Source organism: Trachurus japonicus, chromosome 21 (assembly GCF_045865225.1).
Source record: "Trachurus japonicus isolate A0001 chromosome 21, Traja_1.0".
NCBI classification, from domain to species: Eukaryota; Metazoa; Chordata; class Actinopteri; order Carangiformes; family Carangidae; genus Trachurus; species Trachurus japonicus.
This window is the reverse complement of record NC_140927.1, coordinates 19,326,334-19,344,269: the sequence shown is the minus strand read 5'-3', so window position 1 is coordinate 19,344,269 and position 17,936 is coordinate 19,326,334. Positions and strand designations below refer to the sequence as shown.

General features: G+C 45.2%; 1 protein-coding gene across 1 annotated transcript in view; it reads right to left on the bottom strand.

Annotated features, from left to right (window-relative positions):
• Positions 1-17,936, bottom strand: part of igsf3 (immunoglobulin superfamily, member 3) — a 65,451-nt gene that overhangs the window by 16,271 nt on the left and 31,244 nt on the right. The window contains exons 3-5 of the mRNA XM_085766066.1: positions 9,154-9,573; positions 5,719-6,105; positions 2,869-3,270 (exon numbers count right to left, since the gene is read on the bottom strand). Coding sequence (XP_085622192.1) covers positions 2,869-3,270; positions 5,719-6,105; positions 9,154-9,573 — 1,209 coding nt within the window. The remainder of the gene's footprint in view (positions 1-2,868; positions 3,271-5,718; positions 6,106-9,153; positions 9,574-17,936) is intronic.

Sequence of the window (17,936 nt, the reverse complement as noted above, 5' to 3'; positions counted from 1 at the left end):
AGAGAGGATGTTAGGATAATGCACACTCTACTGCCAACTGCATAATAATAGCACATCACAGCTTGAGTGTGTGATTGAGCCTGTTCTCTAAAAGCTTAAATTTCAGCAAATGATGTGTGTGTGTGTGTGTGTGTGTGTGTGTGTGTGTGTGTGTGTGTGTGTGTGTGTGTGTGTGTGTGTGTAGAGGGGGTTCATAATTGTTATAACAGGAAGGAACTTTCCTTTTAAGCACGGCCACCAAGAGGAACAAAGCCTCCTGCTGGAACAAATACGGATAGTGTTTACTTAAAGTGCACTGGCTTATTTATTGTTAAAGCACCTTTCAAACTTCACAAGCATTTTCCTCCATCATGGCCATTACGGACTGCACCTAAAGAGAGCCATTTAGCTTATACTATGTGTATGTGCACGTATATACGTTACTGTGCTTGTGTGCAGCTATGAGCTTGTGTGTGCTTGGTTGAGAGTGTGCGCCTCAAAATTAATGGTGATGCAACAAAGAAAACCCAGGGGAGAGATTTCCTCTAAGCGCTGATGTTCGATCTACGCCCAGCTCTTTGCCAAGTCTAAACTATCCTCATTAGGCTAAAAACATTCACCCAACTCCATATGTTATTGCCAAGATACACCTACACTGGAAGGAGAGAGACAACAAAGAAAACGAAGGACTAAATAAAGAAAAATACTTTTTATCTGTGGCCTTTTAATAACCTGGCTCAGCTGCGTCTATTTCAATGAACGCGAGTGATTGAGCTGGAATATGAGAAAGACATTCATACACAGATAAGAAAAAAGAAAAGACGTGGGAGGTGGGATGGAGGGATGTTGATGAAGTCTGATTTTATCCAGATCCGATAATTCATTTCCTTGAGACTTCGCAGATTTCTCCATTATGTTCATGTCAACAGCCCCGTCGCTTTCCCCCTGTCCCTCACCCTCTGTCTTCCTCCCGACAGCCGTCATCCCCGGTGTCCTTCGGGGTGTGTAATCAATGGCTTTCTGTCCAGACTTGGCTACTGCTGGGACAGCCGCCTGGGGCCATAATTCTCTAATAGACAATAACTTCTCCCCTCTCGCTCTATCTCTCATCTCCCTGTGCCTCTCTTCCTCCCCTTCCTTCACTGTTCGCCTGCCTCTGTGGCAGAAAAGAGGATTTCACGCCGACCCATTTTTCCCATACAACTCCGTCTTTTTGTTTGTGTGAATAAGTATGAATGCGTTTGTTTCCTTCACTGTACAGAGTGTGTGTGCGGTGGGATGCGAGAGTGTGTCTATGAGTACCTGCTGCACACTGTGTGTGTGTGTATATTCATAATTTGCCACCCCAGACGCCCAGAGGGCCCCTACTGAGCACCTTTGTCTTCACTGTGGCGAAAAAAAAACCCAAACAAGATTCCTGGAGGACATCCTTCATCCACCCCCATCATGTCTTGTCAGTAAGTGGTTGGAATCAATAATGGAGGGAGCTATGAACTACATTAGGATACACTATAGTAATCGTATATAATATCTTGGGGCTGCTTGGGTAGAGTGGGCGAGTCGAGTCTGTAGTTCAATCCCTGCCTCTTCCTGAACCCTGACTTGCTCAAAATGCGCATGCCTGCATTTTGCATGGAAGCTCTGTTGCCATCAGTGTGTGTGTGTTGGTGAATCAGAGGGCAAAGGTTGTAAAGTTCTTTGTTACTGCTCATGTAAAAAAGTGCTATATAAAAACGCATCTATCTTTATCTTCTGCCTGTTGTCTGGTTCACTCAGAGGGCAAATCCAAATCTGAAGCCAAATCTGAGCTCAAGAGGGAAACCGGACATCAATTTTCTTCTTCTTTATTTATTAGGTGCAAGGACTAAAGAAGCGAGGTAAGGGTGGTAGAAGAAGAAGAAGAGGAAGGAGAAGGAGAAGGAAAAAGACGAGACACAGGAAAGTACTCTATTTGAATAACAGGTTTAGGTCCAATGATGCTACATTTGGAAGCTAAAGTGAGAAAACAAGGACCCAAAACAAGTCTGAGACCAAGTAAAACACACGCATTGGCCGTCACACAACAGCGCGCATTTGGAAAATCCTTTGATCAACAAGCATGGATGAGGAGGAGGAGGAGACGGAGACGTTGAGGAGTGAAGCTGAGGAGAGAGACGAGCAGCTTTGGACTTCTTTTCCCTCATTTGCATAATACGTCCCTTGTTCCTCAAACTAATGTTTTTGTTGTTGCCCGAATTTAACAAATGGCCACTTAAAAAGTGACATCTCTTCTCTGCAGCACCGCCGTGTGTTGCTGCAGGGAGCTAATCCGTTGCTTGTGTGTGTGTGTGTGTGTGTGTGTGTGAGAGTGTGTGTCTACATTAGGGTGTGTGTGTGTGTGTGTGTGTTGAACCCAGCGCTCCTGGCCTGCCAGCTCCTAACTGCCCCGCTCCAGTGGCTTCCTCAGCCTGTACCGAGGATGTTGAGCTTAACTCAGCTCTGACAGAGGAGACCTCCAGACTGTGAAACACACATTGCCCCTACATTTCCATTCTAATAATTCTGGCTAATCCATATGGGTGAGTGCTAGTGTGTGCGCGCACCATGATGGGTGTCATAGTAGCGCTGCCCCCTCGACGTGTGGCAGGTGGTGTGAGAAAGACTTTGTGTGTGTGTTTGTGTGTGATAATGGCTCGTTCCCTGGGGCGCTGCATGAATAAACCATGGTGTATTCTAATATGTGAACTGCATGTTCTGCCTGAGCCATTCATCAGTTTTAAGCACGTCAGACTTCACACACCTCCCTCTCTCTCTCTCTCTCTGTCATGTTCTGAGTGTTTACACGCCTTGCTGCCTCAGAGGTATACCGTGTGGACAATATTTGGGTTAAATTGGGCTGAAATAACTTACCGACAGTCTTGACAGTGACCGTCTTGGTGGCTGACTTCTCGCTCATCTTCTCCCAGTTTAGCTCAGAATCAGTCTGAATCCAATCAGTGGCCGTGCAGCGGTACTGGCCCTCGTCTCCGGGCAAGGCGTTGTACACGGATAGGGAGTACGCGTCTTCCCGGATCTTCTCCACGCGGATCTCCCCGTAACTGGCGCGCTCTCTGTAGGCGGGGCCGTGCCAGATGGTGCCGTCTCGATCCACGGACGCCACGTCCTGGGCCGCTCCCGTCCCCTGCTTGTCCGTCCACTGCCAGGCGACCGACAGGCGGCCCGAGACGGACTGGACCGAGCAGAGCAGCTGGATGGCGTCGCCCTCCAGGACCTCGGAGGAGTTGCTGGACAACGACGCGGTGATGTTGCTCTCTGAGTGGGAAGATAACAGAGACAGAGACAGAGACAGAGAGGCGAGTGTGAGAACGTATGGGACAGAAAAACAAGGGAGGAGTTTCTTAAAATCTCAGCCCTCTCTCATGTCATGCTGAATCCCACAGACAACAAAAAAAATCACATTCTCCGTGTTGAATCATTCAGTAGGCCTGGGGAAATAAAACAAATTGTTGAGTCTGTTCCCAGAGGAGCACAAGTGCTGTGCAGGTATGTTTGCATGATTGCATGATTGCATATGTGTGTGTGTGTGAGATAGAATGAGTGTGGGGTGGAAGATAGTGCGGTTTGCATCTGGCCTCGGGCACATCGGAGTGACAGCCAGAGAACAGACCCTGGTGAGATAATGTGTGTGTGTGGGTTCAGATTCTCCCTCTCTCTCTCTCTCTCTGAACCTTGTGTAGCTGTGCTGACCAAGTCCACACGGACGCGAGGAAAAAGCCTGAGATCACAGGGCTCAGTGGCACTTCAGAAGAAGAGGAGGATAAAAGTCTTTACTGGCTCCTCTGCTCTGTTTTTTCTGCCTCATCTCCGCTCTCATCACTTCAAGCGTCCATCAAACATTATGGGGATGTGATTGACCTGAAAAGCCGTCTCAGCTCTGTGGGGCCAACACACTGCTGCTGTCTCTTGGGGGTGTGTCTCAAGGTTTTTTTTTTTTTTCTCCCCGGTTTCCCCTCAGGCCAAGCTCTGCTGCTTCCCTCTTCACCCCTAATCAGCATGAGCTCTCTGTGAATATGGAATAAACTCGCCTCTTACTTCTATCACACTCAAATGAACAAAAGGAAAATCCTTCATCCTTTTCTTGTTCTTGCCCGTGTCTCATTTTAACGGGTTCATTTTTTTCCCCCCACAGCTAAAAACACACTGGATTCTATCATTTTTTGACACTGAGAAGATTGTTAGACTGACAGAGATGGAGATCCTCGCTTAAAATCCTCTAGTTTCTGGACAGTTTCTCTAACTTTTCTTTTTCCCTTTTCTCTGGCCTTCCAGTGCAGTATATCCCCTGCGTCCTTGCTCTTGACATTTCTATCTATATGACAGAGATTCAGTATGGCGTGTGGACTGTCTCTCCCTTTCCCTCTGAAAAAGGTAAACTCATCCATCAACACTGATTTGTCACAAGTGTTTACTTCTGTTTTTCCTTTCCTGTCACCTTTGTCTTTCTCTGACTGATCAACTTTAACCCCTGTCACACCCTGTTACCGACTCTCTCCCAATTCCCACAATTAGAGTGATGAAGCACATCCTGAGACTGTGTGCGTGTGCGCGTGCAGGTGAGGGAGAGCAGACATGAGAGGGCAATTTGTGCATGAAATAAATGCCGCCTGACCGCTACCGCTGCGCTTCATGGAAGTTCTCGTCCAATAACCATGGCTATTATCCTGTGTAAACACTATAAACATCTTTTATAGGGCATTACGGTCTTTTGTTGGAAAAACAAAACCTCCCATACAGAAGGGTTCCCTGGAGACGGCTGCGGGCTCAGGGGCCATTGTTTTTTTGGGCTGATTTAGCAGAGGGTGCAGAGCGGTCAGGATTAAGGTAGCCTCGGCTGCTCGAGAGCAGATACAACTCTGTGGTTATCGTGCTTTATTATACTGGTAGCATCTGGCTCCCACCTATTCAAATCCTCAGAGGCCTGGCGGTGCAAAGATGAGATGGGATGGTGCATGTGACCCACACTGATGCAAGCGTGTAAAAAAAAAAATCTCTGTGGCAGATGAGGAGACTGTCAGCAAGGTTTTAAATTTGACTGTAAATTTGCATCACCCAGGCTTGGGAGCCCGACACAACTGTGCCAGTCGCTGCACCCCCCCCCCCCCCCCCACCCCTGCTTAACACAGCTGAGGAGGACTGCCCCGGCAGAGCACATTAATTTAGCCAGGGGAGCCACTTAGAGGGCCCTGGAGAGCTAGGCCCCTTTCTCTGCTTCTTTTCTTTTTCCACGGTTTCATTTCATGGCTGTTAGCTCAGCCTCCTTGAGTCTGGACTCCACTGCTCTCCATTATCCCACTATAGTGTTACCCCCCCCCCTCACTCCCCAGCTAAGCCAAGGAAATGGGAAGGACCATAATGCTGCATTACCAATCCTTAGCAATCCACTCAAACAGAAAATACATCAGGAATAAGAGCGCCATTATCCTTTCCTCGCTTACTCACAGCTAACAATAGAGGCTGTGCAGCTATCTGTTATAGGCCACCTTGTAGCGAGAGTGAGGGGGAGGGAGGGAGAGAGAGAGTGCGCAAAAGAGACATGGGGAGAGACATAGAGAGAGAGAGAGAGGCTGGAGAGGAGCACAGCATGACATTCACTGCCTATATGAAGATAAAACTCCTATTATGAAATGCTCATCATTCTGTAATAGACAACCTAGGATGGGACAAGTAAGCCAGTGGCCTGGTGAACACATTATTACTCACTGAGCGACTGGACGGTGATCTGGACATTGCGAGACCTCTTGCTGCGGTCGATGAAGTCTCCCGTGGGCGTCTTCTCCCGCTCCGTCACGCGACAGATGTACTTCCCGGCGTCTTCGAGGCGTAGGTGCTGCAGCTTGAGCAGGTGCACGTTGGGGCTCTCCTTGCGCACGGTCATGTGACCGGCCGCCTCTCGGGCGATGTAATCGGGGCCCAGGACAGGCACGGCACTGGGGCCCACCACGGCCACCGGTGAGCTGCTGAAAACCCACGACACCGAGAAGAAGCGCTCAGGGACGTTCTGGGCCTCAATGGTGCAGCGAAGCTCCAGCGGCTCACCGGCCGTGAAGGACCGTCGCTCCGTGCTCACCTGGATACTGAAGTCCCGATCTGAGAGAAGGAGACACAGAGGGCGCATGTTAGGTTAAAGGCATGTCAAGTAGAACAAACAGAGATGATATGAGACACAAAACTTCATCCTTCTTTTATAATTATCTTTATTCTATAACAACTTCCACAAAACCAGTGAAAATGTGACCAACACGTGATGAAATCTATAAAACTGCTGAGCTTTTTTTATTTCCCACAGTCTGGGATGCATGCCCTGGTAACATGTTGACCTCCCAGGGAGTCTCTTTTTGCTGTGTGTGTGTCTGTCTGTGTCTGTGTGTGTATGTCTCCGAGTGCCCCTGTGTGCGTGTTTCTCCCTCTCTGTCTCCGTCTCCCCTCTCCCCCTGCCTCCCCTTGGTTTCACCTCTGCAATAAAAAAAAACACATCTAATTAAAATTCTCTTCAGCAGTCTGAAACAGAGTCTGGCGCTCCCTCTTCCTCATCCTGCGCCGTCTCAGAGAGAAGCGAGTAAACACTGCTGCTGCTGCTGTTAGCTCCTCCACTTGGGCAAATTACAATAGTCTGCGCATGTGCTGCTGTGAGAGTGTGCGTGTGTGCGTGCATGGCTGTGTGTTCACTTTTATTTGCCTTATTAATTTCCACATGATGAGCATGGTATGTATCAGAGACGGGCTGCTTTGCCTCTCAGTGAGGTGGTAGCCGTCAGCTGTAATTACAAAGCCTTTAAAAAGGCTTCCTGCAAACCACATTCATGGAAAAGTTCAAAACGTGCCGTTGGTATAGTGCTCATCATCGTGGGGGGGATGTTCTGGAAATGGGGTGAGGTAGGGGGGGGCTCACTGTTTTGACATAAACACATGAATGCGCACACATACTAAATATTGATATACGAACGCACAAAGTGTGTTTACTCATGCAGAAACAATCATCATTACCAATAAACAGGAATTTCTTTGTTGAGAATTCTGACTTTCTGATTGATGCCAAACATTCTGCCTGCAGCTCTAGAAAACATGAGGATTTGCCGCCTTTCTCACTTTTTTAGCTTTGGTGTTAGGTTTGTTTGTCTCCTTGGAACTGCAATTTTACAGAATGAAACAAATATAACAAACCATCACTAGATGAATTGATAATGAAATAATCAGTACTCGCAGCTATACTATAGACACACATGCTCATAAAGGCGTAGGCGTGAAAAGAACAACCGGCAGATAGCAAAAACAAAGAACAGCCCTGTTACAACAAGACAGCAGGACGGCAAGTCTCTGCATCACCACGTTTGAATTAACTGTGTAGGAAGAAGAAGAAGAAGGGAGGAAAGCTTAAAAAAGAGCCAAAACCTGCTTTGTGTAGAACTGGTCACTGCTCAGCGTGGAGCTCTATTAGGGTCATGTTTTACAGGAAGAGTTCGACTGAGAGGATGCAGAGGCTCGGGACAGACAACAGTACTCAGCGCAAGTAGCAGACGGAAGTGGATGATGAAGAAAAATAGAGGGAGCAGGACAGGAGGGAAAAAAAACACAGCGATGAGACACGACTACAATGGAAGAGGAGAGAGGGAGAGACAGGAAAAAAAGAAAGAAAGAGACAGTAAAATCAGAGAGTGAGAGGTACATTAGGATTCTGTCCATTGCTCCTGTCTGTGATGCCGGCTGTGGGTGATTAGCTAGTGATGGGGCTGTCTCGAGATCCACTCCATCTTTAATAATAGGAGTCTAATGGAGGAGCTGCTACCTCTCTTTCTTTTCTTCTTCTTTTTTTTGGAGCAAATATGCACTCGGACAGGTGCACACGTCAAATACAGACTCAGCCTCGAGCTACGCAAGCTGTGTCCTCGTCATATAATACGTACAAGTACACAAGAAGAAATCCAAATGCATTCACACCCACAACACAGTACACATCTGAGCTGGAGCACTCACGCTCACACTTACATCCGCGCACAGTTTGCTGTATTCTCTTTGTCACGCAACAACACCTCCATCCATTATAGATTACAGAGAAGACAAAGAGTGACGAAGGGTGCTGAGAGGGGAGCTCTTTGAGCCTTTTGTCTCCTCCCTCGGGTAGCAGGAACTCATCTGACAAACCTGCTTCGCATCCGAGTCACCATTCTCCTTCTCATCCACCCAGCTCTATCTGGGGCACTATCAAGTCGTATTGGTCCAGAGCGGATCTGATGCCTAATGGAGAGAGGCAAAACGATTCCACTTTGAACTGATTTACTGGCATAAGACACTTGCCACTGTGTGCTGCCTTGGTAATTGAGCTAATGTCACAACTGTTTATCATACCATCTCCGTGGAAACTTTTCTCGGAGGCGTACAAAGGGATTGTTGTGGAGCGCTGCTTAATGGGCGCGCTGGGGGTCGCGTCAGGTCGGAGGTTATTGGGACATGCGAGTCGGAAGTCGTTTATTAATGTTCCATCCAGTCTACAGTAGATGCTGACAGCTTAGTGGATCATTATCATATGAGGAATATTCCTACCTCAACGCACTCTTTGTTTCTCCCCTGTACTTCCATAATGGATCCCCTGTCACTTACTCGACCCCGTGTCCTCCTCCCTTCCTCCCCTCCTCCTTTGTCTTGGTAACTCCCTTCCTCCCTTCCATTAGACAATCTCCTCCTTCAGAGCTTGACCTGGACCAGCACGGTTTCTCCCACTAATGCACTCAACCACATACAGTACTAGACTGGAGTGATTGTTGGCGCAGAGTGATTGAAAAACCCATTCTTGGCTTCTGATCTCTGGGCCATTCGTTGCCTGGAGGGATTGGTGTATGTGGAAGCTATAGGGGTCTCCCGTGTCAAACACCCACGCTGTTTGGAGCTGGTTAAATTATTCCTGGATTGCTTGTAATATTGCCCATCAAACAGACACAAATACAAAAGTGGGGAGTCTGTGGAGGTTTCGTTAAGCCCTTTTTAGTGCACTAATGAGCTTAGTGCGAGATACTGATCAGCAATCAGAGGAAGCCAGCCCACATGCATGCGTGTGTGCTTGTCAAAAGGACAGGGACCTAAGAGCAGAGCAGCCTTTACCCACCCTCCCTCCCTCCCCTTCTCTTGTTTCTATCTACTCACCAGTGGGCTGAATGCGGAGCTGAGTCTTTTCGCTCTGCTTGCGGGTCATGGCGAACCAGCTGCCGTCCGTGTCCTGAATCCACTCAGCAGCCTGGCAGTAAAGCAGGCCCTGGTCCACGGGCTGCAGCTTGTGAATGGTCAGCCTGTAGGACGTGGCGCTGGTTTTATCCAGCCTGAGGTCCCCCGCCGTGATCCTCTGCCGGTACGTTCCCCCGGAGCGGAGAACAAAGTCCCTGGACAAGGTGACCAGCTCCTGAGGCGGGGCGGCCGCGTCCTCGGGAGATCGAAGGTACCAACCGACCGACAGGTGAGTGTGCTGCACTGTGGTCCGAGACACCTCGCAGGTAAGCTGTAGCGTGTCGCCCTCCACCTTGGACAGAGTTTGGGCTGGAGCCGTTACAGTCAGCGAGTCGGCGATGACTGCAAAAATAAAGAAAAGAAGAGAGAAAATTAGCACTCAAGTTAGAAAATGTGGAGGCTGTTGAGGAGGTGAGGGCAGATTAGAAACCACCTGCACACATATAAATATATTAAAAAAAGTGTTACATGCCATGAAATAATGTTGTTCTCATTGGCAGATTAGCCATAATAAAACAGACTATTTTGGTTTACACTCTTATGGAGGTGTAAATAAACCAACATTCAGCTGTGAGTGGTTGAAAATCTGATTTACTCCCTACTGTGAGGAAAAAGTGTTAATGCAGAAAAAACATTTGTTCTGAGGTGACTGCTCTCTATTTCCTTTTTAATATGTGTCTTTCACATGTCACGATGCGTTGATGACATTTCCTCTATCTCACACGCGCAGATTCCTCTCATAGATCCCTCTGGCACTTCTTTCAGACTGATTATATCCCATGAGGTTAGCTATAGCCAACAAAACAGCCCCACACTGGCATCTACCAGCCACGCTCCGCCTCGCTAAACTTTTCAAACATTTTCTTTTTCTTTGATCACACATACTAAATATATAAAACGGCAAAAAATGTATTAAAATCAGCCCGGTCTTTCCATCTACACTACAACAGAGACGGACTTCAAGCCAGATGGTTGCAAACAGGGGAGATGAGAGAGGAGGGGACAGCCAAGTGCGAGTGAGCAACAGAGACATCAAGATTTGATCATTTCAGAAAACAGGATGGAAACACTCCAAACATCGACAGAAATAAACACGTACAGCTTATAAAAAAAAAAAAAAAGCAGCCTGTATTAGCTGAAGAAGTATTTTTGGATGTGTACCAGTCGTCTGTGAATGTGTGTGTGTCTGTGTGTGCGTGGTAGAGAGACAGAAAGCGACTGATCGATAGCACTGGACCTAAGATTCCAAAACGTCACGCATTAATGCCAACGAAAAAGAAAAGAGGTCTTAAGGTCATATCTATATATAAAAAAAGTAGTTCCAGTATGCTGAGTGTAAATTCTCACAGCTGTGTTAGGATGAGTGTGTCCTCACAAGACCAGTATCCTGGTTGTCTCCTGCAGACATGTGCACATGCAGACACGTACACAATGGCTAAGATGCAAAGACTATACTCTGCAGAGAAGTCTGTGCTCACGTCGGACAGCAATCAACCATGTAAGCCTCGCCTGGATAAAATGAATCGAGTGAATAATGCAGAGCGATGCTTTCTTGCATTGCCATGCGGTGACTGGGAGCCCTTCTTGGAATCCAGAAAATGGAATTGCTTTGTGCGGGTATATGCAAGTGGAGTGCTTTGTCAAGATGTTTGGCTATTCAGACTCTTAAGGGATTGTCATTGTGAGGACTACAAATCAGCACGTTTCAAGCCTGTGCTTCTCCTCAACTCACCTGCTATGTGGGGGGAAAAAAAGTGCTTTGTGCCCACTTTATTTAGACTGTATGAGAGTACGTGCTACCTGCTCGCATTTACAGTAAACGAGCGTCTTGAGTGAGTCCTGTGTGCACAAACATGGGTAAAATTGAGAGATGGAGATTGCAAGAACAGAGGAACAGACACCACTAATGAAACAAACAAGGGGGGGGAACAAAGGCAGAGAGATCAGAGACAAAAAACAAAAGAAAGAGGGTGAGGGCGGAGAAAGGAGGCTTGACATCTGGTTACTGGAGTTTAACAAGACACTCAAAGAAAGGAAACAACAGGAAAACAGAAGTGGCAGGAAAATAATGTGAGTAATCAGGTGGGTCAGACACAGTGCCACTCTAATGAGATGCTACATTAAGGAGATATATACAGTAAGACCAGACAGGAGTAAACAGTTTCCTGCAATATTTTTGAAGCAATTGTGAAAACATTGACAAGGTCTGAATGAGTAATCCACTTCTAAATTACCTTCAGTACCTGATAAACACCCCAGCAGTGAGGGAGGCTAATGGCAGTCATGGGCAGCAATAAAACCATTCTGCTGATATATTTGTTTGTTGGTTGTATGGTAAAATGACAAACATGGGAATCTTACTGGGCCTGAATCAGTGTTTATATTCCGGTGCTTTATTTATAATAGGTTACAGCTGAGCAATCTGTCTCTCCTAATGGCTGTTGCTATTGTTCGACGAATCAGTCTCGTCGAAACGGGAAGATTCAGAGTGAAAAAAAGAAGAATGACAAGCGAGGTACAAGGATGATTCAAACAGTGGGCAGTGTTGCCGTGTGTATGGATGTATTTACAGTATACAGCATATAAACAAAAATGAGCAATGCCTCTCTCGTGGTACTCTGCTAATTTAAGGCTCGTGACGACATTAAATCAAAGTCGTTTTCATTACACAACAACATTGTTTTTGGGCTCTTGAAGGACCCGATGCTGCCAAGTCCTCTGACTTCCACTCTCCAGTCAACACGGAGTGAACGGCAGCCTCACACAGACACACTGTTACCACAACAACACACCTACGCTACAACCTGCCATCGCCATAGCAACCCTCCCACATGATGACGTGGGCCTTTGAGAACACCCCGGGTTACTATAACAACTGTGCAACTCCCCCGACCCACCCCCAATCAGCCTCCTACCCAACCCAGTCTTGAACGTGACATCGTCTCCGTGGACACCACCTGGGGAACAGAGCGTGAAAACAGCTTGGCTTGCTTCTTATTGAGATATTTAACACGTAAAATCCACTCAGCCAATCAGATCCCTATGTACAAGTATATCTGGAAGGTGGGTGTTTGGAGGGCAACCAATCAGATGGCACCGACCGATCTCAGTATTTCCGAGGGTCGAGCTGAGGTTGTAAACACACCAAGATCCTCCAGTAGTCCCACTGACCTCAATCTGGGAAGGATTAAGAACAGCATGAGATGGCATTCTCTGGCACACACACAAAAGGGAGTGTGGTGTGTATCTACAGTATATACTCACTTTTGCCACTTGTGAAGACATCGTATCACTTATTTTACAGTGCTGTATGCCTAATTACAACCGTTACATTAGAAATCTGGAAATACTCACGAGGTCAATGCGTTTTTCTCACACTCAACGAATCCTATATCCAACTATTAAGTGTTGCCAAATCCTTATATAAAACCTAGCCATGTGTGTAAAAATTACAATTATTATCCAAAAACTATTACTACAAGCTTTGATGAGCTTCACTCTGGCCTTGCATGTTTCCTCATTACGAACGTGGGCACAGTATTGAAGAGACTCTCCCATTCAGCACCCTAGCGATACATGAATTACTCACCATCACAGCCAATGTGTATCAATCCCCAGGTAAAAAATAGTGCCAACCTAACCTAGCAGTTACCTCAGTGTGCCAAGTACGATGATGGGAACGGGGATGGAAGTTTGTAACGTATTCAGGACATTTAGCATCACATTTAGTCATTTCACCGCTGCAAATAACTGTGCACGAGTTCAGTGCAACTCAATGAACCAGTCTTTATTACCATAAAATAAACAGCTTAGGGAATTTCTAAAGGTTCTAAGGTAATTTTCCTTATTTGTGCGACATTCTTAGAGACTGGATTCTCTAAGTGCTTGTGATTAAAACATTTTTACAGATAAATTAGGTAATCTTTTGCAGCTCAGGATGCAGGTTCTCATGCATGGATGTGAGGAAAAACATGTCTGTGTTATTCTTCTTCTTTTCTTTTTTTTGACTGACACAAAAGCTGTCAGTCCTTTATAAATCTTTAAAACTACTCTCTTCCTGCTCTACCTCATCTGCAATTTTTGCTTTCATCTCTCTCCATTCCTGATCTTCCCCTGCTCTCTCAGCCCTCTGAAGTGAGTGATGGTTGTCATCCCTCAAGCTGGCCTTTTAAGTCCAGTCACACAGGGATAGAATTGTGGGGGACACGAGGACACAAAAATGGAGGGAAAAGGGATTTTGCAAAGACGACACGAGAAGTGAAAAGGATGATAATTTCTGAAGTCTGATCTGTACATTCTGCATGCACCCAAACTCCTCTCTGTGAGCGTGTGAGGTTGCTACTGAAGTTGCAGACACACAAAAGATTCGTCGCAGAGAAGAGAAGCAACAGGAAATCAAATGCCAGTGTTTGTTTGAGTGTTCAATGCTTTCACCTTTTTATTTAAAAGGTGGAACAGAAAAACCAGGCAGATAGTGAAGATCCAACCACCTGACACTTTGCGCTCACTCTTGTGGTGTTGTCACAGGAGAAGATGATTACACAAGGAACTGAAGAGGAATCACAGCACCCACTGGATGTTAACACTGCTACGAATGTTCTTGCTCACACAAACATGTGTTCTGTCCTTACAGCAACACAAACACCACATGTACGCACCCACACAGATGCCATTTCACTGAATTTCTCTGAATTTGTTTACTCGTGTGCATGTTGATGTGTTATGTAGGTCTGTTGTTTGTTTCTGAGATAGTCTGGCAGTACCTTATAACCAATACCGAAAGGTAGAACTTTTGCCACCAGCTTTGGCCAATAAAAATGAGGGAGTGGATATCAAAAGGTGTGCAACAGTGGCAATATCCATGTGGCAGCTTGTTTCTCACGTATATTAAGAATTCTTTCATGCCTGTTGACAAATCCTGCAACAGACTGGATGGCAAGGGAATAAGCAGAAACTGATGGCAAACCCTGAAAGCTACATCGTTAAATGTAGGTGGACATATAAACAAGGTGGTACACAGTGCACAGCGGCATGCAAAAGTTTGGGCACCCCTGGACAAAACTTCTGTTAATGTGAAAGTTAAGCAAGTGGAAGATGAAATGATCTCCAAAAGGCATAAAATTAAACATGACACATTCCATTTACATCTTAAACAAGCTTTTTTTTTTTTTTTTTTTCAATTTTCATATTTTACATTTATATATTGCTTAGAATATTGCAAAAGAGTGTTTCATGTTTAATTTAATGCCTTTTGGAGATCATTTAATCTTCAACTTGCTTAACTGTTCACATTTTTTGACCAAGGGTGCCCAAACCTCTGCATACCATATGGTTGGCATCTATACATGTTTGTTAAATCTGCTACTCTGTCTTTTCTGGGACAATGATCCCCAAGATTTTGGTCACTTGGTGCATTCATCCATCCCATGGACTAACCCACTTACACCTGGGTTGAGGTTAAGATCTAGCTAGAGATCTGTATGCCGGTCAAGCCTTGCAACAACACGTGATGAGCTGATTGTGAGTTTGAAACACCTCCAGTAAACTTCCTAGTGCACAAACTAATATGACTCTGCTGTTGTGTACAACAAGTACAACCCAAACCAAAGTGAGGGTTTTACACCTAGTTGAAATGTATCTGGTACAGTAAGGATTACTCAAGTGAATCTTGATGTTATGGCTCTGGGGAGGTCAGTCGGGTTCTTCTAAAACAAACCCAGAAACCTTTTTTTTTTGTTTTTGGCATTGTTATGTTGAACTGAGTAAATCTTTTATCAAACACTGTGAACTTCAACCAAAAGTTCTCCTTAAATGGATGCAAAAAATAAAAAAATAGCCTAGGTCTAAAAGTACACAAAAGTTTATGCACTAGGGCATTTCACATACTGTTGCCCTGAAGTGCATGACATTCACTACACTACAACATCGCACAGCAGATGTTCAGACACAGCTGAAATGGCTACTGCTTTTCAGCATGTAAGTGTCTGTTTATGTGTGTATGTCTATGTGTGTGTGTTGCTCTCAAGCAAATGACCATTTGGCAAAGCCAGTGGGGTAATTATTGTTAATTACTCTGTGAAACTGAGAGTACTGCTGAGAGGACAACAGAGCGAGTGGGCGATCCTCAGCTCCACTTCATTGGAGTCCGGCCTCATAACCGGGCCGACGTCACTGACCCAGCAAGCCCGCAGTACTTGCAGGCACATTGGGTCAGGGAGTAATATAACAGGAAATAAACAGAAGCCGTGCCTACACCTGTCTTTCTCATACTTATTATCCATTATCGTGCTCATTCACATCCTCCACACCTTTGTTTGTCTCTGTGAGAGCTGTTGATGAGTCAGTGCGAGGAATGAAGAGGTTCAGATGGGGAAGCGAGAGAGAGAGGAGGGTGAGGTAGGAGGACGAGGGAAGAAGGTGCGTATATGATGACAAAGGAAAAGGAAGAGACAAGACAGGATGAATAACAAAGAGGCAGCGCTGTATCCCGACGCACATACACACCAGACACCAACTCTTGGCGATTTCTGTGATGGAAGTGGAAAATATACTTCAGATAAATTCCTATTACCCTGTTGTAGCCTATATATAGATAGTGAGCTTGTCAGTCTCACTTCGCTACCCTAAACCCATGCGTGCACTATCACCAACACTAACACAAATTCTGGCAACAAGCAACACACAGGGCAACCACCATCTCAGGAGACTCGGGAAATCAAGCAAGCCTTCAAACAAAACACTGTGCGTAGCCAGTGAAGCAAACTCTGACGAACAGAGGTCTACACAACATTCTCAAGAGCTTGTACTGATATTAAGGATGGGATATGGAGTAAAACAAGCGGAAAAAAGGGCAGAATAAAGATCATGCCTCGGAGCTTGAAAACAGACATGTGGGAGCCCTCTTTAACATAGAAGAAAGGGGTGAGGAGAATGAAAAAAACAGAAGGCGAGAGTTGATGGCTGCAATGTGGGATCTAGCTGCACAGCGGGGGTTATATACATAATGCAACACACGCACATGATCAGATGATGTCAGTGCTTTAATTGAGTCGAAGATATGGAACTCAGCTCCTTCACACTTATTTCTGTGTTATCACACCTACATGCGTTATGTACAACAGATGTAAAAGCTGTCGTTGCATTGCGTGTAACCAAGGAAAAAATAACATATTCATGAAGTTCTTGTGTAAAAAAATGTTGTGCTTGTTAATATGACGTAGGGTCGTGAATTTATTAACCAGAGCAGATGTTTGTTCTCACGTCACGTGGTAACCCTGAGCTTGGTGCCTCTTGTGTTTGGTTACTCCTCAGCCTCCTTTTGTAATAATGACACATATCATACAGTAAAACAGTAAAACAGTTGAAAAAGCCAAAAGCAAAGAGATTGCACTGTACCACAGGAAAATTCAAGTGGTCGCATCACAGTCATTTTCGATACAAGTGAACACATGCAGACAAGCATGTATTAAAATGAGCAGATTACAGCACAAGTATATGACAGTATATATTTTCTCCATCAAAAGCGCTTCTCTGCAGCCAAAAAACCAAAGGGGCTCCGTAAACTCAGGCTTGGCACTCATACTGACAAGTGGTTGAAGTATCATCACTCAGTCAGTCAGTCAGTCAGTCAGTCAGTCAGTGAGAGATCTGTGTTTATAAGGGTGGGCCTGCTGTTGTGATCCAGTTTCCAGTGTAAAATTGTGTGAATAAAGTCAATATTTCAATTTATCACATACAGAAAACAGCAGTTATTAATTACTGAACTTTAAAAGTGCGGTCCATATGGCATGGATTTGATGGTCTGGGTGCTGACAATGCCTTGCAACTCGACTACTTAATAAGGAAACACAACGGGAAACATGACAGCACATTCATTAGTCTGTGGACGGACGGTGCTCTGGACTCACTTGTAATAATTTGTAGCTACCTAACAGCTCTCACTTTGGAGAGCTGTCAAATATCTGACGTTGGAACGGCTAAGGTCTTGGTCAGAGGCACAAATTATTTAAATATTGCTGAATACATTTTACCATAATGACTGAATGGTTACATAACACACTGATCACATTACATTTATATGTGCAACAAAAGCTACAAAACTTGCAAAATGCAAGATCTTGATTGCATTAATAATGGCTCATCAGCAGGCATGGATTTTTTGGGGGGTTTTGTTTTTAATTATCAGGTTAGTAATTTTATAAACCTGTCAGTCTTATAATTTTCCCTCTGCAAATCAATGGAACTAATAGTCAAGTTGTGTGTGTTAGAGGGCTGAAACTGTTTTCATGGGGCACAAAAACCCTTACTTGCGTTTCCCTTGAAGTTTTAAGAGGGTGATAAAAAAAAAGCTTTATTGCAGCTTGTAAGCATATGATTAGGCGAGATACAAAGTTTTCTGTTCAGAGCTAAGTGTGTACAGAATAAACAGACTCCTTTTGTTATGAATGAATTAGCAGTCATTTATCATCAGGATCACAGACCACTGACTGAGAGTAAACACCAGACATACTGCGCCATAGTGTAAATTGCTTGATTTCTGAGACTTTATAGTACAACAAACAGGTACAAATTAAAATCAGTTTGTGTATGGTCTGTTTTCAATATGAGGCACCATGAGTGGAATGTTTCAAATTATCTGGTCTGATCAAAGAGGTTTCCACACACCACCTCCAATCTCATAAAAATTGTGAGGGGAGATAAAATAG